Genomic DNA, 27,124 nt, shown 5'->3' with positions numbered 1-27,124 from the left:
ACCTAACAAGAGACCTTCAAATGAGCTCCCACATGGCGCCGGACCACTGTCTACGGTATCTGGCTTGGCCTCCCAAAGTTCAATCACTCCTCGGGTTTCCAATTATATTCACGCTGTTCGTCACACACTGGTCTCTTTAGATTTATTCATACAATGTCCCTGCTTGCAACCTTGGTTCTATTACAAGCTGGTTTGTTATCGGTCTCTCAGACTCATCGGCTGTGCGGTTTTTACTGGCGCTGCTTTGTTGTAGGAGCCAAGGACAGTACCACGGTGGCAAAAGTTCCTCCCTGCCTCGTTTACCGACGCGGAAGAGCCTCGGGTACCTCAGACATACAATGCAGGTTGGCTCAGTTCCAGGTCCTGGTCTTAAGTTTCTTACCCTCTAAGGTTCACGAAAGCAACAGTCTGAAAAGGTCAAGGGCACTTCCCTCCGTGCAATCCCTCTCTGGTCTCGCAGTCTTTCTCCTCGTACTGGTTCCTCTTGTGCTTTGCCTTGCTCAGATTGTGCTTTCATGCTTTGCCTTTTATCCGTGTGGGGAAGTGCGATGGAAGTCAGGTTTGTGTAATGATCAGTAATTGCCCAACGTTTCTTGACCATTGTATTCGGACATGTCAGGTATGCGGCTCTGGTGTTAGTCCATTTTCGCTCACATTAAGCAGTTTGTGAGAAAGTGTTTGTGTCGGGAAAGGGTGGGTGGGATTTGATTTCCTAGATATCCTACCTGGTAGGATGGGGAAAAGGTTACAGGGAAAGGGATACCGCATCTCACCATCCGGTGTCCCACTTCCACGCCCAAAAGCCCCCCTCATCCAGGTTATCCTCCCGCACTGGTCCACCCCAGGAACTGGATCCAAACGCGATGGCCATGTCCTGGCCAACTTGAGGACAGATCCCCGGGAACTAGCGGGTGAGACACTTTAAGGTTTCTCACACCGCCCATCACCTTTGTCCCCGTCATCTGTCTTTTCCTCACAACATACCGAGTCCTCATCTGTATATATATTTATCTACCTTTTTGAAAGATTAGACAATGATTTTATGTCTATTTTTGTAACAATACAATACAAGGCCTGTAAATGACAGGACTCAAAAGGCATGTGAGAAACAAAAAAAATAAGCAATGGTATAAAGTTGGTCCCTATGTTATTAGGGTATAACCGGCAGAGTATCATTAAGTGTCTCTGCATCCAATGCATTTGAATAGTACATTGAATTTAGTTCAGAAGATTCAAATATTTCATGGCTGGGCATCTTGTTTAGTTTCGAGTTTACATTACCCCAGCTCGGGTCAGAGTTGGAGACACCCTCAAGTTTAAACTTTGCATTAAACTGAAACCAGGGGCCATGTTGCCCTCGGGTGAAGCAGTACCCCCTGTCAAGTAAAGCTGACCAGGAAATATTTGACATGATGTGGGTATTATGGCAGCAGGGCAGTATTCATCCATTTGGATCCCTGTGCAATACAGTTGTGTGCCCTGTGAAAAAAGGGAAAGGGCAGGGGGTGGGCGAAGGGTCTTGGAGGATTGTGCAGGATCTCGCCCCTTGAACACTATTGTAAACGCAGAGTTTCCGGTGGTACCGAATTCAGCCACAATTGTCAACATTCCTACAAAAACAACATATTTTAAAGTAGTGTACTTTAAGAAAAAAAAATTCTCCATTCTTCTTCACCCAGATTCTCGAGACCTCACTGTTTACTTATCGAGGGACGAGGTTAGAACACACTCGTTTACCACAGGGGTATTGTGAATCCCCACATTTTTTTAATTGAGTGTTGAAGATAGACTTGGAAAATGTACAAAGACCAAGCAGAGTCATACAGTACATCAGTTATCTTTTAGTGTGCAGCACCACGGAACAGCAGTGTAGTGAGGATTCAATAAAGCTTTTGACACTTTTAGTTGAAGAAGGATACAAAGTAGATAAGGCAGTTTTGCTACAGAAGCTTCAGTTTTGTCAGAAAGAAGTGGTAGATCTGGGTCAGATAATATCATCAGAAGGGAACTCCCGAGAGGGCCTCAGTGGTGCAGAACACATTGCACCAGAGACAGTGAAACAAACAGTTTTGGGGTTTGTGCAGTTATTGCCAGACCTGGATTTTTGATTTTTCCAGTTACACTAAGCCCCTTTTACAAGGGCTAAAAGCACAAAGGCCCCATAATATGGACAGATGAAATGTACAGCTCATTCAAAGAATTGAAATTAGCACTGTGCAACGCACCAGTATTAGCGAACCCAAATAACAAGAAGCAGTTTTTCCTGTTTTCTCATTGTAATGGCCAAGTTATGTCAGCAGTACTCACACAAAAAACTTAAGGACACATGCCTTTGGCTTATTACAGTGGCCCAATAATGCAGGGTCGTTGTCTATGCGAGCAGGCGCTTGCCGTAGCAGCATTTAGATTCAGAAAGCTTGGATTCTTACGATGGACTGCCCAGTGACACTTTATGTGGAAGATGCAGCGTTTGCCATTTTGCAAAAGTCAAAATCTACCCTCACAACCCAACGTGCATCTGGATATAAGATATCATCAAATGCTGCATTTTATATAGTGCAGTGTCACGTAGTTAAACCAGCAACATTTATTGCAGATGCAATGAAGGAAAGTGACAATGTGCATGACTGCTACATATCAGGAAGTTCTGGGGAACACAAGCCACATTAAAGAGGACCCATAAGTGGGGATAGGTGGATACTTTTCGTTGATGGATCATCAACGATCGATCAGACTTCAGGGTGCAGGCAGACTGGGACAGCAGTGGTACACTATGAAGCGGGCGAGTGCGAGGTGGTTTCCAAGATTAGATTGCCACCTCATTGCTGTGCGCAGGTGGCAGAACTGGTGGCACTAATAACCACTGTAGAGATGTTGAAAGGTTGTCAAATCACTAGATAGAGCTTGGTGCAAGGCTTTCTTCAGGACACACACGGGCCCCGATGTTGGGGCAATATTCAATCTTGATTTTCATCAGACCGCATATATTTCTCTACAGCAAAGTACATAAAAAATATACATAAAAACCAATTAAAATCCACTATATTTCCAGTCAAATACTTATTTCAAACAAATATCTATTCACATTACGAGTTCACAAATTCACCCAACATGTCATTTGATTGTGCATCCTTATTAGTTTCATCATTGTTTTCCAAAGGACATTATTTCTAGCATCTCTTTTTGCCATTTGCTAGTTAGTTCATTCGATATGGTTCGTTATTACACAAGAATTTACTTATTTTGTTTTGACATATATAAAAGCACACACAAAAAACAAATATTTACTCAATGTAAGGTCAAATTACTGGCAGAAAAAACGCTGGTTTATCGTGGGAGCTTTGAAATTCTATTCTGTAACCCAGTCTTGTTTTCTTTTTCAGTATCGTAATTGTCATACAGCCTCTATATGTGAAAAATGTATTAATTTAGTGTTCCCATCATGTCTTTGTTGTTTATAGTAAGGAGGGGTATTGGTCCTACCTCTGTTCTTATTTGCTTGTTCCGTCTTCTAGCTCATGCAACAAATGCCGTGGCGAGCGGATGGCGTAAATGAAGAGCCCTGGTACTATTCGCGTCTGTCAGTTAAGCTACAATAGAGACACGAGAGGAGCAAAAGTGCCTTCTGTTTTCACGTGTAATCGGTGGCATATAGAGCGGCTCGCATACATACATACACTTACTTATGAGATAGCTGGTGTTCTGCGGATATTTCAAAAGGAGACCGTAACGTTGTGATTGTTACAACGTACTGTTCCACAACCAAGTAGCAAGGCTGGAAACAGTCTAAAACCTGTCGACACTTTTGTAGATGTGGGATTTGACAAACATTGGATTGTGTCGTCCACTAACTATGAATAGTACTGTATGATATGATCAACTGTACAAAAATGAAAATAATGGATGTGTCCCTTGTATATTTGATTACACATGAAATATTTGTTTGATTTTCTCCGATTGATCCTTTTTTGAAGACCACTATTTGGTGGCTTTTTACTTTGCTTCTTAATAAATTGTATTTTTCTATATTTCCGGTTTCTACCGTCTTTGATATATGTTTAGAAAGATGGTTTCTTCCACATTACTGGTTTTATTGCAAGTCCCCGACTATTGCTACATCCAAGGGTAGCCAACTGGGTCTCTGCCTTGTACTTACATTTTTGTCCTCGCCCAGGTTGGCCCCCTATAAAAAAAAAAAAAAAGAAGACCCCCCCCCCTTATATATGCTTGTTTAAGCCATCTACCGAGATGTTGAAAGGGTGTTCTGCATATGTCACATCACAGCACATTCTGGATTAGCAAGGTGGAAAAGGAGAGGCTTTAGGAAGTCTGACGGCTCACCGGTTCAACATAGAGAATTACTTTCCTGATTGATGTATGACCACTTGCTTCTGCATTAGCAGTTGTGAAGTGTGCTGCCCATACCAACGGTAAAGACTTCATTTCCTGGGGCACTGAAGTAGCAGATACAGCAGCCAAAGAAGCAGCAGATTTACCATATGTTACAGAACAGGTTTCCACATTTACCAATATGCCACGGCAACAGGTACAACTGACCGATCCATACAATGCTCTGCCTGTGGCCCAGATAACAGCATGGAAAGCCTCCCCAGGAGAACAATTTGTGGACAAAGGGGGCTGCTCCTCGTCACCCACAGATTTAATATGGAGACAACACATTTAAGGAAAGCCCATTATGCCAAAAGAACTACTAACAATTGCTCTTGAACAACTGCATTACCACGCACACATTACTAAAGAAAGCATTGCTGCAGAGATACAAGCAGATCGGTTAATGCCAAATTTGCAGGAGCACGTGGTAGCATTCATTACAAATTATGTGACATGCCATACAGCAGGACATACTTTGAAAACAATTATGGCGACATTACTGTGCCCTCTGGGTATCTCCATATGGATTATGTGAATATGGCTGAAAGGTGTATTTGTTATTTGAACGTTGTGGTGTGTCCAATTTACTGTTGGATCAAGGATGGCCCATGCAACTGTCCCGATGCTAAATATATGGCAAAATTCCTTGCCAGAGAGGAGCTCCCACCGTGGGGTGTTTGTTAGGTGTTGAGGTCCGACAATGGACCGCATTTTTTTCAAATACTTCTTTAAAGAAGTAACTTCCCTACTTAGTTATGTCACAAGGCGCAACTCGCCCTGCAGCCTCTGTGCGCACAAAAAACAAAACAAGAGAAAACATGGGATGGATCTAACAGCAAAGATGATGCATAGCTCCGGGAACACCAAAGATTCAAGAGAGATGCAACTTAATCATTTGAGTTGAAAATCAAACTGGGCATTAAACATATCATCCTCAAGGCAATGGTGTGGTGGAGGGACTCGATAGCCTGCGTAAAGAACGCATTGCAAAGCTTTGTCACAAGCTTGACAAAAATTGGCTTTACTGCTTGCCACTGCCACATTTTGCTTTGTAAAACCAGCCTGGTTCTGACCATCACCTTAGCCCGAATGACGTGGTGATGGGCATAGTTTAGCCTAAGGATTGGGGAGTGAATTTCAAGGTTATCTCAGAGAGCTTACCAACTCTCTGAAGTTTAAATCTCTGCAGGCGGGGCTTCATCGAATACAGCCGGCATCCTCCTCAACTGGACAGCTAACAGCGCAAGAAGAAGAGACTTTGTTGCAGCCACCCCAGCTGTATCCAGGGAATATATGGGATACATTACTCACCGTAATCATATTTCTGATGCTTGTATCTGCTTAGATTCACATGCTGTGCATAGGACGACATCTAGTGGAAGCTGCAGAGTATTACAGTTTGTTTTTCGAAACTCGAAAATGGGCGTCGACACAGGGCGTGCCAGTAATACTATCCCTAGTGTGACGTCCACTGTACCCAAGATCCCTCACGCGTCTAGGATCCTCAGATTGTATTTTTTCTGACATGAGGTAGCATGAGGAGTAGCATGAGTACAGATAATCCAAGCAGATAGACAGAAAGGTAAGACTACAATCAATCATGCGCCTTCTCTCGGAGGGGAGGAAGGGTGGGTCGCATGTGAATCTAAGCAGATACAAGCATCAGAAATACGATTACGGCGAGTAATGTATCCCTTCTGAGGCTTGGGGAATCTGCTTAGATCACATGCTGTGCATGGATTAGCGAGCAGTACCAGAAGAAGGAGGTGGGATGTGAGAAGGGTCATGAGCAAATAAGTGTCTTAGAACCGCTTGTCCCACTTGTGTATCTGCCTTGGAATGGGTGTCAATGCAGTAATGCTGAGTAAAAGTGTGAATAGAGCTCCAAGTAGCTGCTTTGCAAATGGTGTCAAGGGGTACATTTGCAATGAAAGCCAGAGTGGCCCCAATGTCTCTAGTAGAGTGGGCCCTTGGAGTAAAAGGCAGAGTCTTTTCAGAGAGTGAGTAACACAGCTGGATACAGTTAACAATCCACTTCGAGGTGGCACCTTTAGAGACGCGATCCCCCTCTCTGCCTGTAGCTACGGAGACAAACAGTTGATCTGTTTTCCTTAGCGGTCTGGTTTTATTTACATAGTAGAGGACCACCCTACGCACATCTAGGGTGTGTAGTTTCACCTCAGCCGAGCTTTGCGGGTTCTGGAAGAAAGCCGGACGCTCGATGGACTGGTTTACATGGAATTTTGATATAAATTTAGGCGAGAACCTAGGGTGTGTGCGTAAAACCAGTTTGTCTTTATGGACAGTAAAGAAGGGATCCTGCACTGACAGAGCCTGCATTTCACTGACCCTTCTTATAGAAGTAATAGCTACTAAGAAGGCGGTTTTATAAGTCAGGTGTTTGAGACTGCTTTTATGCATGGGTTCGAAAAGGGGGCCCATGAGCTTGGCCACATTAAGGTCCCACCCTGGTGCTGGGTTTGAAATAGGAGGGTGAAGTCTCTTTACTCCTTCCATGAAGGCTTTAACTACTGGCACTTTCCACCACGAAACCTTGCTATGGGAAGTGGTGTAAGCCGAGAGGGCTGCCAGGTGTACTTTTAGTGAGTTAAAAGCCAATCTTGCATCTAGCAGGTGGAGCATGTATGTAACAATAGTGGAAGGAGTGCAATCAACTGGGTTGATTTGTCTATTCTGGTACCAGATAACAAACCTCTTCCACTTGTCAAAGTAACAGTGCCTTGTGTTTGGTTTCCTTTAGGATGTCCATGCACCTCTGTGGTAAATTGAGGTGTCCAAACTCTATGACCTCAGGAGCCATGCTGCCAGGTTCATTGAGTTGGGTTGCTGGTGCACTGTTTGACCTTGGTGCTGGGACAGTAGGTTGTACCAGGCTGGAAGTTTGATGGGCTCGCACACCGCCATCCTGCGTAGGTGTGGGAACCACGGTTGTCTTGCCCACATGGGAGCAACTAGGACGAGCATCATCGACTCCCTGTTCATCTTGTTCACCACTTTCCTGATGAGAGGAGTTGGTGGAAAAGCGTACGCAAACATCCCTGACCAGTTCATCCACAGGGCGTTCCCCTGGGAGTCTGGTTGGGGGAACCTGGATGCAAATCCTGGGCCTGGTCCGTTTTCGCTTGTGGCAAATAAGTCTATAGTGGGGAAACCCCACTGAGAGAAGAGATCTTCTACGACCTCTCTTTGAAGAACCCATTCGTGTTCCTCTGGGAGGGAGTCTCTGCTCAGAACATCCGCTAGGGAATTGAGCTCCCCTGGAACATGATGACAGGAAGATGTTCCGTCTGAGTGCCCATATCCAGATTTTCTGGGCAATCTTGGACAGATTTGGCGAGCGAGTCCCTCCTTGCTTGTTCGGGTAGAACATGGCTGTAGTGCTGTCCGTCCGGATTTGCACTGACAGGTTTAGTAGGTGGGGCTCGAACGCCTGAAGCGCTCTGAATACTGCCAGAAGCTCTAGCAGGTTGATGTAGTTCTTGGCCACTGAGTGAGACCAGAGAACCTGAGCTGTGTGGTGGAGATGGTGAGCTCCCCACCCCGTCAGACATGCATCTGTAGTGACTACTGCCTGTAGTTCGGGATCGTAAAAGGGTTTCCCCTGTGCGATATTTTCTCTTGTCCACCAGTGAAGGCTTTGTACCAGTGTTGGCGAAACGACCACTAGATCGTCCCACTGACCACTTGCCTGAGACCACTGTTTCGCCAACCATTCCTGCATGGGACGCATGCGCAGGCGCGCGTGGGGGACCAGGTAAATGCATGACGCCATCATGCCCAGTAAACGCATTGCTTTGCGTACCGTTATTTGTTGACCGGACTGATAATGCAGAAATTGCAGTAGTATGTTCCGAATTCTTTCTTCTGAAGAAAAGGTCAACTCCTCCTGGGTATCCAGGATTGCTCCTAGGAATTGTTTTGAGGTGCTTGGCACCAGGCTTGACTTCTTCTCATTGATTGAGAAGCCTAACTCGTGGAGGAGGTCATTAGTCCTTTGAATGTTTGTCCTGCAAATTCCTGGGGTTTCCCCCGTTATGAGCCAGTCGTCCAGATAAGGGTACACTGGGATTGCCTCCCTGCGTAGGTGTGCAGCCGCCACCGCCAGTACCTTGGTGAATACCCTTGGTGCTGAAGCTATCCCGAAGGGCAGTACCTTGAATTGGTAGTGCCGACTGTCCACCTTGAAGCGCAAGTACTTTCTGTGCGCTGAGAACATGGAAATATGAAAATAAGCATCTTTCATAACCAAGGTTGCCATGTAATCCCCCTTTTTTAGGAGGGGGGATTACCTCTTGTAGCGTGGTCATACCAAATTTTTGGGGCTTGACATACTTGTTGGCAGGCCGCAAGTCCAATACTGGGCGCACTGTCAAGTCTTTCTTTGGCACAAGGAAGTAAGTTGAATAAATACCCTTGTTTACCTGGTATCCCAGGACGAGTTCTATCGCGTCCTTTTGTAGAAGAATGGCGATCTCCTCGAGGAGAATCTTCTGATGTTCTAAGGAGTGTACTCTTTGTCGTGGAGGATGGTTCCGGGGACGCTGCAGTAGCTCTATACAATATCCCGTGGATACTGTTGACAGCACCCATCTGTCTGATGTGATCCCTTCCCAAGCCTGGGTGAAGTTTGAAATGCGTCCCCCTACTGGGGTTGCGTGAGAAGGGACCCAGAACTCAGCGTCACTGCTTTGGTGGAGGCGTGCCGCCTCCCTTGCTGGGGCTGCCTCTGCCTTTACCACAACCTCTCCTATTACCTCTGCCGTAACCCTGGGTAGGCTGTTGGTTGTTGTTCCACTGTGTACCCTGCCCCTGGGAATAGTTAGATCCTCTCTGGGAATTTTGGCCGCGAGGGCGACGAAAATTACTATTCCCTCTCTGGTTAGGGGGTTTATTGGTTAACTGACCAAGGGATTTGAGTGTCTCGTATTCATCCTTGGCATTTTTCAGTGCGTCTTCGACCGCCTTACCAAACATTAGATCGGCTTCCACCGGTTTGACTAACAATGATGCCTGTGTTTCTGCCTTAAAACCAGACTGCCGTAACCATGCATGTCTCTTGATAACAGTACCTTCTGCTATCAATCTGCCTGCGTTGTCCGCGGCGTCGAAGGTTGCTTTCAAAATACAACCAGACACGGCTCTACCCTCTGCGGAAATCCGAGCTAATTGGCCCTTTAACGGTTCAGGAGCAGAGGCTATGAGAGCCGCGACTTCTTCCCACTGATGGCAGTTGTAGCTGGCCAACAGGGTGGTGGAGTTAGCAATCCTTGCTTGATAGGCGGACGTTGAGGCTACCTTCCTGCCGAAACCGTATAGTTTTTTGCTCTCCTTGTCGGGAGGAGCTTCCGACGAAGACAAGGGTGTCCCAGCCCTCTTACGAGTGTTGGTGACAACTAAGGAGTCTGGCTTCAGATGTCCTCTTATATAGAGAGGGTCAGACTGAGCTGTCCTGAAAAGTTTTTCAATCCTGGGATGGACTGCTCTGGTGAGGTTTGGGTTCACCAGGGACGGATCTATTCTCCGCTGAATGGATTTAAGGATAGGGATGGTCTGGGCAACAGGCCTCCTTTCTCCCACTAACTCTTCTGCGAAGTCCCTTTCCTCCTGTACACCGTGGGTGTCAATGTGGAAATGTTCTGCTGCGCGAGCGAGAACCTCATTTAGGAGGGGTTGGTTATCGACCGGGGAGTCGGTAACCGGGGCTTCGTTCTCTACCGGGGAATCTACTCTGTATGTTTCCGGGTCATCCTCTTCTTCCTCCTGGTCCTCATCATCCCCATAGTAGGCCGTCCGGTTTGCTCTTCTATCAACCCAAAATCATGGTCTTCACAAAAGGAATCCTCTCCTTGATACCGTGAGTATGGCCTTGCGTAAGGTTGTACCTCGAAGGGTTCGGACCTCATTGGAGTTTCAAACCGGGCCTTCTTACTCGGGGGGATAGGATCAGTAGAGCCTGAGGGTGTGGCCCCTTGTGGATCATACGAGAGGAAATGTTCTGGATTTTTATCATAAAAATCAGTCAAAGAAGACATTCTTGACATGGCCCTATCTATGTCTTCACTGGACCATTTTTTGGAACTGGGAATGACTCTCTCAGCAAGTCTATGGGATTTATCTTGAGTAGCTTTGCTGGTTGTGGACCTATCAGCAGACCTGGGCTTGTCTGTCTGTTTAGGGGGGGTGGAGTGTTTCACAGGTGTGGAAGAATGTACAGGTAGTTTCTTCTGCTGTTTTCCCCCCTCCCCGTGCGTAGTAAAATGTTTTCCCTATCCCTTAGTGGCTCCGGAGTTTTTCGACGCCTGCCGTCGAGGATCAGGAGAGGTGTCCCTGTCCTTCGAGCGTGGGGTCTCGCTGGCTTTAATTGCGGGCTCCGACTCCTGGAGCGCGGCCTGGGGGTGGAGGTCATCGTCGTCTTCCGACGATCGAACTTCTGTTAGCCTAGGGAGCGAGGCACTCTTGGCAAGAGTGGATGATTGCCTGGAGTCATGCGGCGATCTTGATCGAGAGCGCCCAGAGGATACCGAATCGGACCGTTCTGTCTGTGCCTCTTTCCGAGAACTCGACGTCGTCGAGTCTCGGTTGGACTTAGTGTGTTTAGTGTGTGTAGTATGTGAAGCACTTGTGTCGCCGGGGGTCTTCCCCATAACCGCCCTGCCGGACGACCTTCCGAGGTCGGGGACCTGTGCTCGGCTGTCTTTCGACGCCGTAATGCCCTCGCCGTCCGAAAGTACGGCGTCGCTGCCATCGCTGAAGGCGCCCTCCGCTGCCATGGCCGCCTGCCGTGGTGGGCCCAACGCTTCGTCGAACGGTCCTTAAGTGTCTTAGGTTTAAACCTACTACACGCTCTGCAGTTCGCTTCAGGGTGGTCCCTCGGCAAGCAGAGATTGCACGTGGCGTGCCTGTCAACCCAAGGGTATTTGCGATTGCACTTGGGGCAGAATTGAAAAGGGGTACCCTCCATACGCACCTTGAGGCAGCGGGCTGTTAAGTGTAGGAAATGTATAAGGTGTACCTATATACCAAGAGTGTAGAGCATGTACCACCCCCCACTCTCCCTACTTGCAGGGCCGAGGCCAACGGCCTACCAGGCCCGGGCCGAGGCCAGCGGCCTTCCGAGGCCCAAATCCGTCGTGCAGCAGCCGACGGTCGATTTCTTCTCCAGCCGGCATCGAGTGTCGAAGGATGTCAATAGATTATTATTTTAAATTCTAGCAAAAGTATGGCTAAGGCCAGGGGACTCCGCAAAATGCTTCCGACCAGTATGGCGGAAAAAAACAATCTGAGGATCCCAGACGAGTGAGGGATCTTGGGTACAGTGGACGTCACACTAGGGATAGTATTACTGGCACGCTTGTGTCGACGCCCATTTTCAAGTTTCGAAAAACAAACTGTAATACTCCGCAGCTTCCACTAGATGTCGCCCTATGCACAGCATGTGATCTAAGCAGATTCCACAAGCCTCAGAAATATATATACACACACACACACAACTTCACCAGGAAATGGCGATATCTGTGGTTCGTCCGCCCATGTGGCCTTTGCCACTCCAACAGTGGTGAAGGTGATGGCAGGAAGCCACGATACAGCCGCGGATATCCGAGTGGACAAAAGCACCAACCCCCTTTCGGCATAAGAAAGGGGGGGCACACGAGGGAAGTAATCATGTTTTCACAATCATTTTTTTCACCTCAAAAAAAGTTTCTCTTCCTTATTGCATCCGAAGAAAGCCAGAGGGAACATGATGAGACGGATGTTGTATTTTCTGTTTCTATCCTTTTTTTTTCCTGCTTTTTATTTTTGAATGGGGTTACTGGGATTCTAGTAATATTCCTATAATGGTTTCAGAAAATGTTAGCATGACAAGGATCAGAAACAAATGGGGATTCCTGAGAATTGTCTTTCAAAAGCATTAGAGCTAAGCCTCGCAAAGATAGCGACAACATGTGCGGATGGTGGGAAGATAGAGTGCAGATGGCACATGCTATGGGTGGCCATTAATACCGCACACTGCGGGCCCACCCAAGCCCTTCATCCTGCAAGAGATACCACCAGACAAACACAATACACAACTCATTTAGCCTTTAGCCAGATTAGGGAGATGTTTCAGGGACATAAAGCTCAGATACAATGGGTACAAGAGGGTGAGGTGGTTCAAGATAACAATTATATAAGTATAAAGGAAATGGCGGAACAGGAAGAAACAGGCTGTCTTAGTGTACTATAAAACTGAGCGGGCAAGAAAAGGGGACATAAGCATTTCAACACCACACTATATTTACTGTGCCGATAAGGACACATGCCGGGTCAATCCTTGGTATATGAAAAGGGCACGCATTGCAATAAGTGGTTCAATATACTATCAACATGAATGCGTAAATGGGTTGATTGGATGTAGCCCAATGGGATTGATAGGGAAGAGGTGCTCAGAGTTAACAAAAAAGGTTATGAAATATGGGACGATAATTTTACTTACTGAGATGGCTCAATGAGAAGAAGCCAATACATGCGTTTACCAGGCCATCTTTATTTTTCAGAGCGAGGGGCTAATACGTCGTTGGCGAGAACACGAACTGCGAGGTTAAACTTGATCTTCCAGGCCTACGAGGTTTGACTGACGCATTAATGGACCATTTTTGGGCTTGTGGGGCCAACGCATATGCTGAACTACCACCATATTGGCACAGCATATGTACTCATCACTTTACATTCCCCAAATGTTGTGGTACCAAAAATCATCTTAGCCTATTTAATGAACATCCAGCTGTTAAGGAACTGTATCGGACACATACTAGGAGGTCACTCAAAATGCACAGCAGAATGAGAAACGCGACCTCACAGAGAAAGTGAAATGTCTATTTGCCGAGGAATAAGAGGGATAATTATTTTTCAAAAAAAAGGTATTGTCAGACAAGCTCAAGGAAATACCAGGAGTTCTGCCGCTGCTCCAAGACGGCAGCATTTTTCAATTCCTTACTTACTCCAGGGGTGCACACTACAGCCAAAGCAATATGGCTCCAGATAACACACTAGGAGTTGATGCAGTTGGCAAATGGAAAGAGGTTTGAATGCCATCAAAGAGCAGCTTTGGGCACTGTGCCTGACCATCCTGCAGAACAGATACGTACTGGACATGATAACAGCCATGCAAGGGGGAGTTTGTGCAAAGATAGGGATAAGTTGTTCCACTACGAGCCCAGCATTACCAAGTTGCACCCTCAATGTGGCCATGGAGTAAGACTAGCAGGCATGGTCGACGATGACTAACTAGCACAGCGCACTTTTTTCCTATCCTATCCCCATTGCACTGATAATTGTGTTTTGTGGGTGCCAGATAGCGGTGGCGTGGTGTACAGGGTTGGGACCAAGGGGAACAAGATGTCTCGAACACTGACAATTTTTCCACTCCTGTCTCGAGATACGGTCACAAACCAACTTGACAGAAAAATGGCCAGATAGAACATCGCATGATTAGGTTGGAACATCCGATTAGTTCCCATAGTACACTTTGTCTCTACCCCCAGACTCCACGGGGTACACTGAATGGTGGATTGTGATGTAGATTGTATTTTTTTTGTCATGCACCCCAGAGGAATATGGAGCAAGCAGTGAGGGCTTACGTGGAGTTTATAAAGTTTGCGTCTCCAAAGATGACTGATAGGGCCAAAGAAGATGAGTCACAGTTGGTGTTCAATAAATTAATGAAAGGGGTGGGTGTTATACGCAGATTCAGCGTTCTAAGCGCATACAAGTTGAGAAATCCCCTACGGACTAGATATTAGGCCTTTAATGCTGATGTGGCTGTTGAATAGACACATGTAAGTTGCATCATTATAGTAAGGATTTAGGATAGTTAAATATACATGCAGCAACAGGCACTCAGCAGAAATATACTTGCAGTAAAGTATTCAAAAACATGTAGCAAAGGCCTTTAATAGATATTAGGGCAGAGTGTTTCTTTCCTGAAGTAAAAGTGCTTTTCTTATTGCAGGCATTTTTTATATTTTGTGACGAATCCCAGGATGTCGTCACTGCTTCCGAAGGGGGTGCCACTTCCCATGAGGCCAGGGTGGCGAGGCCAGGCCAGTACACGATAGTCCCCCTGGTGGTGGAATTCAGCAGGTGGATCTCATGGGATAACCCCACCTTTCCTTCACCTCCTCTCTCCACCCCTACCCTCATACATTATTTACTTTTGTAGACCAGCAAAGGTAGAGAGTACTGAGATGAGGAAGATCTTTGGTGAGTAACAACCTCACCACTCACTTAGCACTGAGATGAGAAGGAGGCACCGAGCAATACAGAGTACATCAAGTCTACATTGACCATTCTAGTGGTTCCCGACCACCGATTGGAAGAACCTGTGCTAAAAGTAAAGAAGGACTTGGCAAAGGGTCAAGCCCTCCCTGGAAGAGCAGCGAGGGCAAGCATGGACCTGGAGTGCAAGGGAAGCTGACCGGTACGCCAAGAGTGGAGGGAGAGAGTCTGAGGCTGGTCCAGGACGTGAGGACCATATGGCCAGCAGACAGACTGAGATTCCGGGCATTCCTGAGACCCGGCAAGCTCACAGAAGAGAAGACCTGCTGCCGAAGACTACAGAGCTGCCACAGAGCGAGGGATGCTCCAGAACGCCACTGGAGCCCTGCGATCGAGTCCAGCTACCGCAGAGGAGCAGACACCCACACAGACGATGCATCAAGGCAGGTCCCTCGATTGGATTGCCGAACATAACTGCCCAAACACTATCACCTCTATAGTGCCTCATATATGGACCGACCACCACTTGTTATCCTTCACCCTAGAAGCCACCACACCCATGAACAATAGGATCCCAGCTCCTACTGCACCGACCAGAAATAAAAAAAACATCACCCCGGAAAATCTTATTCCCCTCATTCTCCCCACCTTAAACTCCATCTCAGACCAGTCCGACCCAGCCTCTATGGTAGAAAAGTACAATTAAGTGATGCTTGCCTCTCTGGACACTATCGCACCACTGAAAATTAGGAAGAGCAAACCCCGCCAACACCTAAATACCTGGTTCACACCCCTATTGAAAGACCTCAGACAAAAAACCGCCTCGGTGAAAAAACTTGGAGATCAGACCCCTCAGACATCAATAAAAACAACCTGAAGAAGCTAGCCACCCTCTACAAAAAAGAAATATTCCTTGCGAAACAAACTTCCTACAACACCTGCATCACCCAAGCCAAATCCAACACTAAAGAATTGTTCTCCATTCTAAAGGAAGTAGAATCCCCTATCCAAGCGCCCGACTCCTGCCTCAAGGATAATAACTGGTGCACAGGCATACAGAATGCCCTTGCCAATAAGATAACAACGCTTCAGGCAAAAATCAACAACAAAAAAGCATCTATAATTGGCCCTAATATTGTCAACGCAGGCACCCATTCCAAGGTTACCACAAACTCATTACCAACTCTGAAATCCACCCCTTCTCCTCCAACACTAGACATCCCTCCCTTCTACTTTCGCAAAGTATCCACTAAAGAAGTCGAGAAAGTCATCCTCACTCTCAAACCCTCCAACTGCCAGGGCGACCCATGTCCAGCCCAAATCATAAAAGACGCCGCCCGTGAACTCTCACCCTTCATTACCAAACTTATAAACGCTTCTTTCACATCAGGTACCATACCTAGCAATCTGAAACAATCCTGGGTCCTCCCTCTCCTCAAAAAGCAAACCTTGGACCCCTCCATCCCAACTAACTACCGCCCTATAACCACTGTGCCGTTCCTGCTGAAAATCCTAGACAAAGTAGCGTACTTACAAATTCAGCACCATCTAGAACTAAACCATCTCCTAGGAGTTCGACAGTCCAGCTTCAGACCACAGCATGGGACTGAGACTGCACTCCTAGACCTTAAGGCCCAAATAGACACACTAAGAGATAAAGGTACGACCTCACTCCTACTACTCCTCGACCTTTCTGCCGCATTTGACCTGGTAGACCATGCAATACTTTGCAATCACCTGGTCACGGCAGCCTGCTTCTCCCATGAAGCAGTTGCATGGATCCAGTCCTTCTTAGACAACAGGACAATGCGAGTCTTCTCTCCTCTAGCAGCTGCAGACCCCGCACCTATTTCTTGTGGCGTACCCCAAGGATCATGTGTATCCCCTACCCTTTACAATATCTTCACAAAGCCCCTTTTCGATGATCTAGACGATCTAGGTATCACCTACACTAACTATGCAGATGATACACAGATCCTCATCCCGTTGACGGGAGATTATGACAAGGATTTGGCCTTTGTGAACAGAATCTACCTCATCATCCAGGCATGGATGGCCTCCCACGGTCTATGCCTGAATGATGACAAAACTGAACTCCTCATTCTAGGCACCTCCTCCAACATCAAAAAACTAGGTCCCAACTATGACTCCTTCATAATTGACAACAACACCATTACGGTGGCCAGAGTAGTTAAAACCCTGGGCTTCTATATAGACTCCACGCTCACCTTTGGTAAACAAGTGAGTGCCATGACCTCAGCCACCTCCTACACCTGCAAGTTAATCAGAGCAGCCAAGCCCTTCCTCTCTCCCAATAACTGCGTCACACTAGCAAGAGCATTAATCCTGTCGAAACTCGACTACTGCAACGCCCTCTATGTAGGTAGCAATAAATACATCACCGCCAAAATACAGATTCTTCAAAATAATGCCCTTAGAGCCGCCCTAAACTTCCCTAAAAATGCCCATATTTCAGACCTCAGGAGATCTACCAACTGGCTCTCCACTAAAGACAAAATCCTCCTTAACAAAAGCATCCCTTACACACAAGTGCCTTAACCAAGTAGCCCCACAATATCTCAGACAGATTCACCAGACAAACAGCCTCTCGCCCCTTAAGGAAAGCCAACTCCAACCTTTTACTAGTACCCAGATTCAAACTCACTAAATCTGGTGGGAGCAGCTTCGCTGTTAAAGCAGCACAATATTGGAACTCCCTTCCCCCGGCTCTAAGGGAAGATCTCCCCTACCGGCAATTCAGATCCAATCTGATTCAACGGCTAAAAGCTCATGATGCCTAACCTCACCCTAATGTCATCTGGGATCTCATGTATATTTTGTATATTTGACCTGTTCTATTTATATGTTACACCTGTATTCTTGTAAACTTATTGTATATATTTCTGTGATTCCCCGACATCACTTGTCTACAGCATTGTAACCGCAGCTGTACCAATATGTCCAATCTTCAACATGTAACCTAAGCTGAACAACCCTCTTGCTGCCTTCGCGCCCGAATACCCCTGGGTCTGGTGCGCTATATAAATAATAAAACAAACAAACCAACCAAGGTATGTGGGTGCTCTGAGAGGCACAGGGAGGTCGTGGCACGAACTAAGAGGCTGGGAAAGTAATGTCTGGGACCGTGAAGCCGTGGAAAAAATGGAAAAAAGGACATGGGCTTGTGCTTAGGCGTGGCAGGAGAGTGAACTGAGCATGCAAGGTGGGAAACGAAAGTCAAAATGGAGAGTCTGGGACTCGCGCCCACGAAGAGATTGGAAATCTAATGAAAAGTCCATGCAGTACATGGCATGCGAGCTAACCAAGTCTTTGTGGGACACCACAGCCTGGGAAGTACATCCAAGCTGTTCTTGTACCTGGCGAGAGGAAACCAGGTCTGCGCACCAGGGTGAGGGACCCATCACAGCTCAGGGAGTACATCCGGGCTGTTCTTCGTCGCAGTACATGGTGAGAGGAAACCAAAGCTGCCAACAAGTGCCTAGGACCCCCAGAGAATCGTAAGCCTTAGGAGGGCCGAGGAAGGGAGACATTCCCCCAAAAGCTGAGGAACTGTGTATGAAGCCTGAGAAAGGCTGAGGAGCAGTTGCAACTGACATGGGAAAACTACCAAGCCAAGAACTGCCCTTTGTCCGGGGCAAGGGAGTCATTCCTCTGGACCAAGTAGAGATCCCTTTTGATTAAGTTAGCCTAGAACAGAGTTAGGATTCTGACATTAGGACTTTTGCTTTGGACATTCTGACTAGTTATTTTAGCTGAGGCAGGGAAACCGCTCTTACAGCTAGGGCGAGAGTATGGACCCTCTGTCAGAGTCTTACTTCTGCACCCTTGTAATATATATAGTTTTACTTTATGAGCAGTGTTATATAGTTCATAGAGTTGAGACATGCCCCCATTATGAAGTTTGTGTTGGATAATGTGAGCTGCACGCGATCCTTCTGAGCAAAATAACAGCCATTTCAGCATAACATCAGGGTTACAGGCCGCGAATGTCATCATGTTATTTTGCCAACTTGCTTTTCAGAACTAAAGCCACTTGAATTTTATTTTGTGTTTAGTGCAAGCGCTGCATGGTCAAGATGTTTGTTGCAAAGGAAGATGCTCCCGTAACTTGGAACTCAATTCCAGACAAGCAGGTGCCATCCAAGGCAAAATAATACACCAAGGACATGACATGGCATTAGTACCAATGTACAAAGTTAGAGCGAGAACACAGTGTCCCCAAAAGCCCAGTTTTTATGATGCAACTGCCTTGATAATTTGAAGAAAATAGACAAAATTAAATTTGAACAGCGATGCCTCAGCTTGTCTGTTCTACAAAAAGATAGCGGGAAAGTCTTGGAGAACAGAGAAATCAAATTATAACGTTCAGGGGCTTTGGATCATATCTGCCCTCCCTATTGTTTCCCACATCCCCATTGGTCAAATCTCAGTGAGACGCGAATTAGTACAGAGCTTCTTTGTCAGGAATGCCTCTTAGGGGCCAGCCAATAAGTACATGGTCCGAAACATAAATGAGGTCATGGTTTGAGGGTGGGGATTTCTCGGGGAGTGGATCTGCCATTGAGTGAGCAGGAGCCGTTTTGTGACACGTAGTTAGACATTCTTAGGTTTTGAATTATTGTAAATGTGTGGTTTGCAGATTTAAATAGTTTGGCCCCAAATGAGCATGTGAGACTGTATCCAATTTTTATGCTGCATGCTCTCTCCAAGCAGTTCCGCATATGAAGCTGTGTTCTTCTTGCAGTTCATCTACTCTATTTTTTGTCTTTCATTTTGGAACAGCTCCACCTTTACACACATAATAATCATACTTTTATTAAGATCACTACTAGTAGTAATAAATGTAGGGGGACAATAGCAGTGGTACCAATAATAGAAGTAGGTGATGGAGGAGTAACAGTACAAGTCAGAATCTGTAGAAATGGCAGAGAAATAAAAATAATAATGAATGGGACATTTATTTGAATTTCGGCTGAACGAAAATTACGACCAGCCAAAAAGGTCAAATAAATTTCTGATTTGGTTATAGTGAACAAGGGGAGCGGTATAAGACCCTGTAGTGCCAACTCCAATGCACGCAAGTGAAGGGAACCAACGCCGCAGAGGAATGTAGCAGTCAGCGGCATACAGCGAAGTGTGCCGCCAAAAGGTTAAGTAAGTGGGTGGTGGGGTAGCGGGTTGCCAGAAACATCAGCAGGAGGAAAAACCTAAAGTAATTTGCATTTTAATGGCTTTCGTTGTTTTCTCCCTTGGGCACTTCCCATTCGAACAAATCATGGACAAACGTACAAATCTGTTACTAGTATGGCGTATAATGGCGACAGGTTCACCGTGTGAATATGTCAATGTTACATGAGGTGCATGCATCTATGGGTTGGGGGCACAAGATACGAATCTGTGAAAGGGCAGCATCACCAGGTAATGGCAGTCTACAGCATGGGAGGTGGAGCAGGATTACTAGGCGTGGAAAGTGGAATGGGAATAATTTTACTTTTCACTTTTACTGATATAATGGATCTGTACGGTGCACTTCCTCCTAAGATGTCACTTCCTGTTACAAGGATTGAAGACAGTTGGAAAGCAGAAGATAACCGAAGTAAGAAGAGCAATTAGCTTAGTAATAAGGTGGATGCAAAGAGTTTTCATAAGAAAAAACATTGATAGTAGAGCAACAGATTTGTTTAAACAAATGTTATGATCGGTTATAAAAACTTGTTAAACCGAGTGACCTTTTTAAATCATTATAAAGGCAGAGGGTGTAAATGTTATGGAGAAGAAGATATTATAAATGAAACAGGTCTTACTTTGGAGGCCATCCTTTCCACTTCACCAAATACTCCACTTTTCCCTGGAGAAAGAGAAAGAGAAAGAAGGTAGGTGTAAATGGGGGGATTGGTAATAGTCGGAAAGCACTAGAGCTTAAGGTACACATATACAATGAGATTTGGAGGGGGTGAGGGGGGGGAGAGAGAACAGCATGCATCGGATTTGGTGGTTCATTGCAGGATACCCCAGGTGCAAGCGGTGGCTTGGTGCCAACCTTTTCAAAAGACTGCTTTACCAACGTAGAAACCTGCTTAAGTGACGTTCTGTATTTGTAAAAGGGCCAGTATAAATGGAATTTTGGCTGCTGCCTGAACTACTACTTCTGCAATCGGAAAAACCTACGAGGAGCAGACACGGTTGAGGGGAATGATGGAGACAGGAGATGGTAGAGAAACACTGAAGAGTGGAAGATCAAACATAAGTTGCAATAACTATCGAGTACATGTTTATTTATTCCAAGCAACGTTTTTACATCAACACCCCAGCAATGCTGCTCTCATAAATCTCAACTCCATTCAACCTGCAAGGTACATTCTTCAAGATAAAAATCAAACCTAATAATTCCTCCTGAAAACGGATACAGCAAGTGCCCAACTGTTTGTGGCCTTCATCCTGGCCTCTCTTGAACGCCTGGGTTCATTGTAACTCAACCGCCTTTATAACACCGATATCATCCTGCCCATTCTGAGTCCTTTGCAGTTTAGGACTTTGCTAGTTGGTTCCAAGATTGCGGCAGTACTCTCCTCCATACCGCCACAGACCTATGTGGACATCCTAGGTGGAAGACTCACATGACTCCCTCCTAACCTGAAGCATTCTGAATGCAGGATGTATCACAAGGATGGCCACGGAGGTACCTAAATATTATTTGCCCTATGTCAGTGGGTGAGACATATCGGGGGTCTTGACAAACGAGGGAAGATAGGGGGTATGATAAAGAAAAAAGCTCAAATGAGAAGGCTGGCAAGAACATTTAAAAGAAAAGGGCAGATCGCTAGTTATGAGGTAGAGGGGAAACATAGGCTTGAAACATCACCTGGTGGAGATAGTAACCATATGTGCTCTGTGGTCTTTTAGGAAGTGGGTGGGTAGAAGGTTCACGTGGTGGTAAAATTGACTAAATTGCAAAATGTAAGCGAAGACCATGTGTTGGTGGGGCTGAGCTCAAAAGAACCACTGGAGTTAGTGGGATGACGACAAAGTGAGCTACCACACAACTGGCAAGGGTAAAGGACGCAACATGCCCTAATAAACATAAAACAGATGTGGCACCCGATTGTGAACGACAGCAGTTGAGGAAGGGATGGTGGAAAAGTGACACTGCACAAAACAGCAAAAACGCCTTGTGATACAGAAGCCCATGTGAGGGTTGCGTCAAGGAACCCAGTGAATGGCACAAGAGCATGAGGTAAAGCTCCTTTGAGACAGATGGAGAAGGCCTAGCTGAAATGGTGGGGGAAGTAGAGCATGTGTGGGTCAGATAGGAAAGGCCAACATGAAATGAATGATCCGTTACTGCTAAGGACTACAACGGAAAGAGGCGAGGCTCTTGGAAACAGGGACAGTCACACCAAGAGGATCGGGGTCCTGCAGGAAACATGCATCCCATCCTCACCTTCCTGATGCGCTTCTTGCGGATGTTTTCTACAGCAAACACTTGCTCTCCAATGGCTGACAGCTCCATGCACCAGTCTGGGCTGGAAGCGCGGGGCGGCGGCAAAGGCTCACTGCGCGGTACTGGGAATCGGGAAAGAGCCCGGAAGGGCGGGAAGAGGCTCAGTGGTTCAATTGTGCAGGATGGCTGCAATGCACAGGAGAGAAGCGGAGGTGCGGACAGGGGCAGGACAGGGCAGAGCCCTGCTAAGGCAAGGGCCGCAATGTTTAGCTCGGGGTGACACACCCCCTAAGAATGCCTGCTTGGCGGAGGCCTTCTATCCAAAGGACGCCTGGAAAAACTCTTCTCCAATTCCTTGCAATTGCAGTGCGTGAGTACAGCGCTTAGCGTGCTTTTGAGCGCCTGCAGCCTATTTTTGCAGCGTAAACAGCAATTCCACCAAGGTAGTAGCTAGTTGTCATCCGAAAAACGGACCAAAACAACGACGCCCCGCCTACTCTTCTTCACGTGACTATGCGACTCTGGGCACGTAGCGTCTAACGTCATCTTCTCCCTCACGAGCAAGACGGGAAGGCGGCGGCGCTGGCTGTTTTTCTATCGCCAGCAGTGCAGTGTATTTTTTTTTATAGCGCGGCTTTGCCTAAAAGCATACGATTGGACTCCACGACAAGATTCGAAACGAGTTTTATGCAGTGTGTTGAGAGGGGGCCGTTCGACCAACTGAGCTGTCTCTTGATAGAGGTTATCTTGCCCTCACCCGCCTCATACTTCTTATTGCCACATGATTTCAATGCAAAGAGGCTTGTGAGTACATGGTGTGGATTGGGAAGGGGATTTTTCATACACACACATATTTTGTACACACACATGCTCTATTACTGCTTTTAATATTATATTCCAGTTTTCTTTTCAACAAATGTTATTATTTTCCCAAAACTATAATACAATACAATACCAAAAACAATGTTCACATCAATGAATCATTTCACAACACAAACAAAACCCAATACCTCCAAACCCAACCCACCCTCCATATATCAAAAAATACTAAAGTATAAAGAAAGAGGAGAAGAAAAAAAAATAAATAATAAATTATAAAACAAAAGAGGGGTTCTTCTTTTAACCTTTAATCCTTTCAAAACCCTATAATAATTCCAAAAACTACAAAGCCTTTCTGTAATCCTCAAATCAATACCATACAATAATATAATAATTCCAAGAAATACATCTCTCTTGCAGTCCTCAAATCAAACCCCTTCTAATGACATATTCAAATCCAAAAAAGGCCCCCAGATCTTCTAGAATGTTGAAACTTTCTTTTGCAGCATGTAATTTACTCGTTCAATGTTGCAAATTTTGTACATTCCTTCCATCCATTTGCGCCAGTTCATAAAGTCAGCTGACTTCCATGCACTTAGTATCAATCTCTTTGCCACTGCTGCTCCTCTCATAATCCAGGTGATTTGGCCATCACTCAAGTCTTCCAGCAGTACAGTTTCACCTAGGATCAATGTTTCAAAGTTGTATTCCATCTCTTCCCCCACAACAGCATTCATTACCTTCACGATCCCATTCCAGAAATCCTTCAATTTAACACAATCCCACAGCATATGCTCCAAAGTGCCTTGCCCCAATGCACATCGCCAGCAAATGCCAGAGTTCAATAAACCATGTTTGAAAAGACGAACAGGAGTCCAAAATATTCTGTGGAGTATCTTAATCTGACGATCTTGTTCCCCAACATTCATGGAAACTCTTGTGTGGTTGTATTCCACCCTGAGCTCCCTGTCTTCCATTTCTGATCCTTGAACAAATCCCCAATTTTCTTTATGCCTGCTGTGAACCAACTTCTCCAAAAAATCTCTTTCTTCCCAATTCTAATTCTGGGATTCTGCCATATCGATGATTCTGCATTTGTACCAGAATCTGTTCCGGCTACTTGTTCATAGGCTCTCCATATCGTCCTCAAGAAATCTGTCAGAGCTGAGCCGTGGGCCCTCTTGCAAGTAATGGTTGATGGAATGGCCCACATATCCAACGGCCGAGCCCTCTTCGCCTCAGCATGAGCCCACTCATCCTCTGATGCCAGGAATGGAAGGCTGTACCTCAAGGTGAACGCCTGGTGGTATCGCTCAAAATATGGAATGTTCAAGCCCCCTTTGTCTTTTTTGAGCTGTAGTTTCCAAAGTTTCAACCTTGGAATTTTTCCATTCCAAACAAATGACAAAGCATACAATCCAATTTCTTCCATTCCATTTTTCGCACTGGCATCGCAATCATTCCTAACATATAAGTTATTTTCGGTGTCAAAGTAATTTTTATTGCATTTACCCTGCCCCCTAAGGACAGCTGAAGTGCAGACCAGCGATCAATCTCCTGTTTTATCTTCTGCATACAAAGATCCATGTTAGTTTTCATAAGATCCTTCAAATTCTTAGTTACCCAGACACCTAGATATTTCATTTTACTAGCACACCATCTGAACCCAAAAGCTCTCACCACTTCATAAGTTGTGGTGTCTGAGCATGGTAAGGTCTCTGATTTCTGCCAATTAATTCTGTAGTTTGAGATTGCGCCAAAATCATCCAGGACCTTCATCAATTCCGCTATTGAGTTTGATGGATCTTGCACCACCACCAATAAATCATCCGCATATAACCAGAGCTTTTGGCAAGTTGTTCCATAGCAAACCCCTTTGATTCTTGGAGTGGACCTGATTGCTTCTGCCAAGGGTTCAATCGAGATCACAAACAACAATGGAGACAGCGGGCATCCTTGTCGTGTCCCCTGCTGTAATTCAAATTCTCCAGATAATCTGCCGTTGGTGTTAACCATTGCCAATGGTTTATTGTAAAAGACTTTCACCCATCTCAAAAACTCCACTCCAAAATGAATTCTCTCCATTGCATATTGCAGAAACTTCCAGCACACCCTGTCAAAAGCCTTTTCGGCATCCAGGGAAATAGCGACTGACTCAATTTGCGACCTTTGACATTCCTCCATCGTCAGTAACAACCTCCTCATGTTTGTAGCCAATATTCTACCTTTAACAAAACCAGCTTGGTCACTATTGATCAACCTAGGGAGGATTTTCTCAAGTCTCGCTGCCAGGATTTTAGACAGGACTTTACCATCCGTATTCATCAGGCTAATGGGTCTGTAACTCCCAGGGTCTAATTCAGGGCGATCTGGTTTGAGTAATACAAAAATGGATGCCTGGCGTAAAGTGGGAGGCAAAATACCTTGAGCCTTGCATTCCAAAAACATATCTCTCATTAACTCCAGAACTCCATCAGTCATCACACGATAAAATTCAGATGGGAACCCATCTGGTCCAGGACATTTCCCAATATTTAGCGACCATACAGCTTTCTTAACTTCCTCAATGGAGATTCTGCATCCAGAAACAATTTTTCTTCATTCACCTTTTTCAATGTAATTCTCTCAAAGAAGTCTGAAGTCCTTTCCATTTCCAATGAGCGCTTTTCACTATATAGCTCCTTGTAAAAGTTTTTAAATATTTTGTTTATTTCAACTGGATTTCTGGTCACCCCACCGGTTTTTCTTATCGCTCCTATTGCCCTCTCAGAATCTCTCTTTCTTAATCTATGGGCCAATAGCCTACCACATTCCCCCCCCCTCATAATACTTGCATTTTAATCTGAATAATGCAAATTCTGCTTTCTCACTAAGGATCTTATTCAGTTTATACTTCATGTTCCTTAATTTAAGATGTTTCACACTATCAAAATGTCTCGTGAGCTCTTTCTCCAAAACGTCCACTGTGGAGTTCAATTCTTTCAGCTCTGCATCCCTTTTCTTTTTCTTGATCCCTGACACTCTCATAGCCTCCCCACGCATCACACACTTGAACGCTTCCCAACTGGTTCCCACCCCAACTTCCCCATTCAAGTTAGTGTTCAAATACTCTGAAGCTGCATCAACTAACTCCTTTCTCAACTCATCCTCATTCAAAATTCCTCCACACTTTGGTTTTATCTGATGAATACTCCAATGAAACTTCCATATTCACAGGAGCATGGTCAGATATTATTATACTCCCTATTTAACATTTCTCCACCCTTCTCGTGAGAAACCCAGACGTTAAAACATTGTCAATTCGAGAGTATATATGATGTGCATTTGAATAAAATGTGTACCCCCTCCCAGTGGGATTCTCCAACCTCCATACATCAGACAGGGCAAAATCATCCATCAACAATCTCAAAGCTTCTTTATCCCTTTTCCTTCCATCTCTGACATTGTGATTATTTCTATCCAAATAGGGGTCCACCGTCAGGTTAAAATCACCACCCAACAGAATGTTACCACTTCCAAAATCCAAAAGTTTTCGCCCTAAATCATTAAAAAATGCATCCCCATTAACGTTTGGTGCATAGATATTACACAAAATCATCTCCATGTCCTGAATCTGGATCTTAACCAATAACCACCTTCCCATCTTGTCAGCTTTATAATTCAATACATTCCCTTGAAAATGTTTCTTAAACAGAATAGAGACCCCTCTAGAACTTGAACTGTAGGTGGAGTGGAAAGCCAAACCTGGCCAACTTCTCCCAAACGCAACTGCCTCAACCTCCGTACAATGTGTCTCTTGTAGGAAAAGAACATCAGCCCTATAATGTTTTATATGCGCCATAACTTTTTTCCTCTTAATATTGTCCTTCAACCCATTTACATTCCACAAGATCACTCGCATATAGTCTCCAACAGGACCGCTCAAATTTATACCGTCCATTACAAAATCCTTGGTCAAATGTACACCCACATCTACACATCTCAAAAAGAAACCCCCCAAAAAAATAACAGAAAGGACAAGAAATCTAGGAACTTCTAAATGAAACAAATTGTTCAAAAACAAACCCAAAAGAAACCATAACACCAATCGGAGATGCACCGAGAGGCAGAAAGAAGGAAAAAGAAAACCTACCCCAGACCAAGCTCGCCCCCCCCATAAATCTGTTATATATATAT

At 45.5% G+C, this 27,124-nt stretch overlaps 1 protein-coding gene across 1 annotated transcript in view; it reads right to left on the bottom strand.

Annotated features, from left to right (window-relative positions):
• CBX7 (chromobox 7) overlaps nucleotides 1–22,633 on the bottom strand; it is a 441,750-nt gene extending 419,117 nt beyond the window's left edge. Inside the window, exons 1-2 of the mRNA XM_069652955.1 lie at nucleotides 22,130–22,633; nucleotides 20,493–20,536 (exon numbers count right to left, since the gene is read on the bottom strand). Coding sequence (XP_069509056.1) covers nucleotides 20,493–20,536; nucleotides 22,130–22,198 — 113 coding nt within the window. The 5' untranslated portion in view covers nucleotides 22,199–22,633. The remainder of the gene's footprint in view (nucleotides 1–20,492; nucleotides 20,537–22,129) is intronic.
• Nucleotides 22,634–27,124: the final 4,491 nt, after the last annotated feature.

Source organism: Ambystoma mexicanum, chromosome 3q, assembly GCF_040938575.1.
Source record: "Ambystoma mexicanum isolate Mex_15411 chromosome 3q, UKY_AmexF1_1, whole genome shotgun sequence".
Classification (NCBI taxonomy): Eukaryota; Metazoa; Chordata; class Amphibia; order Caudata; family Ambystomatidae; genus Ambystoma; species Ambystoma mexicanum.
Note: the sequence above shows the minus strand (reverse complement) of the source record. Positions and strands in the feature narration are given on the sequence as shown.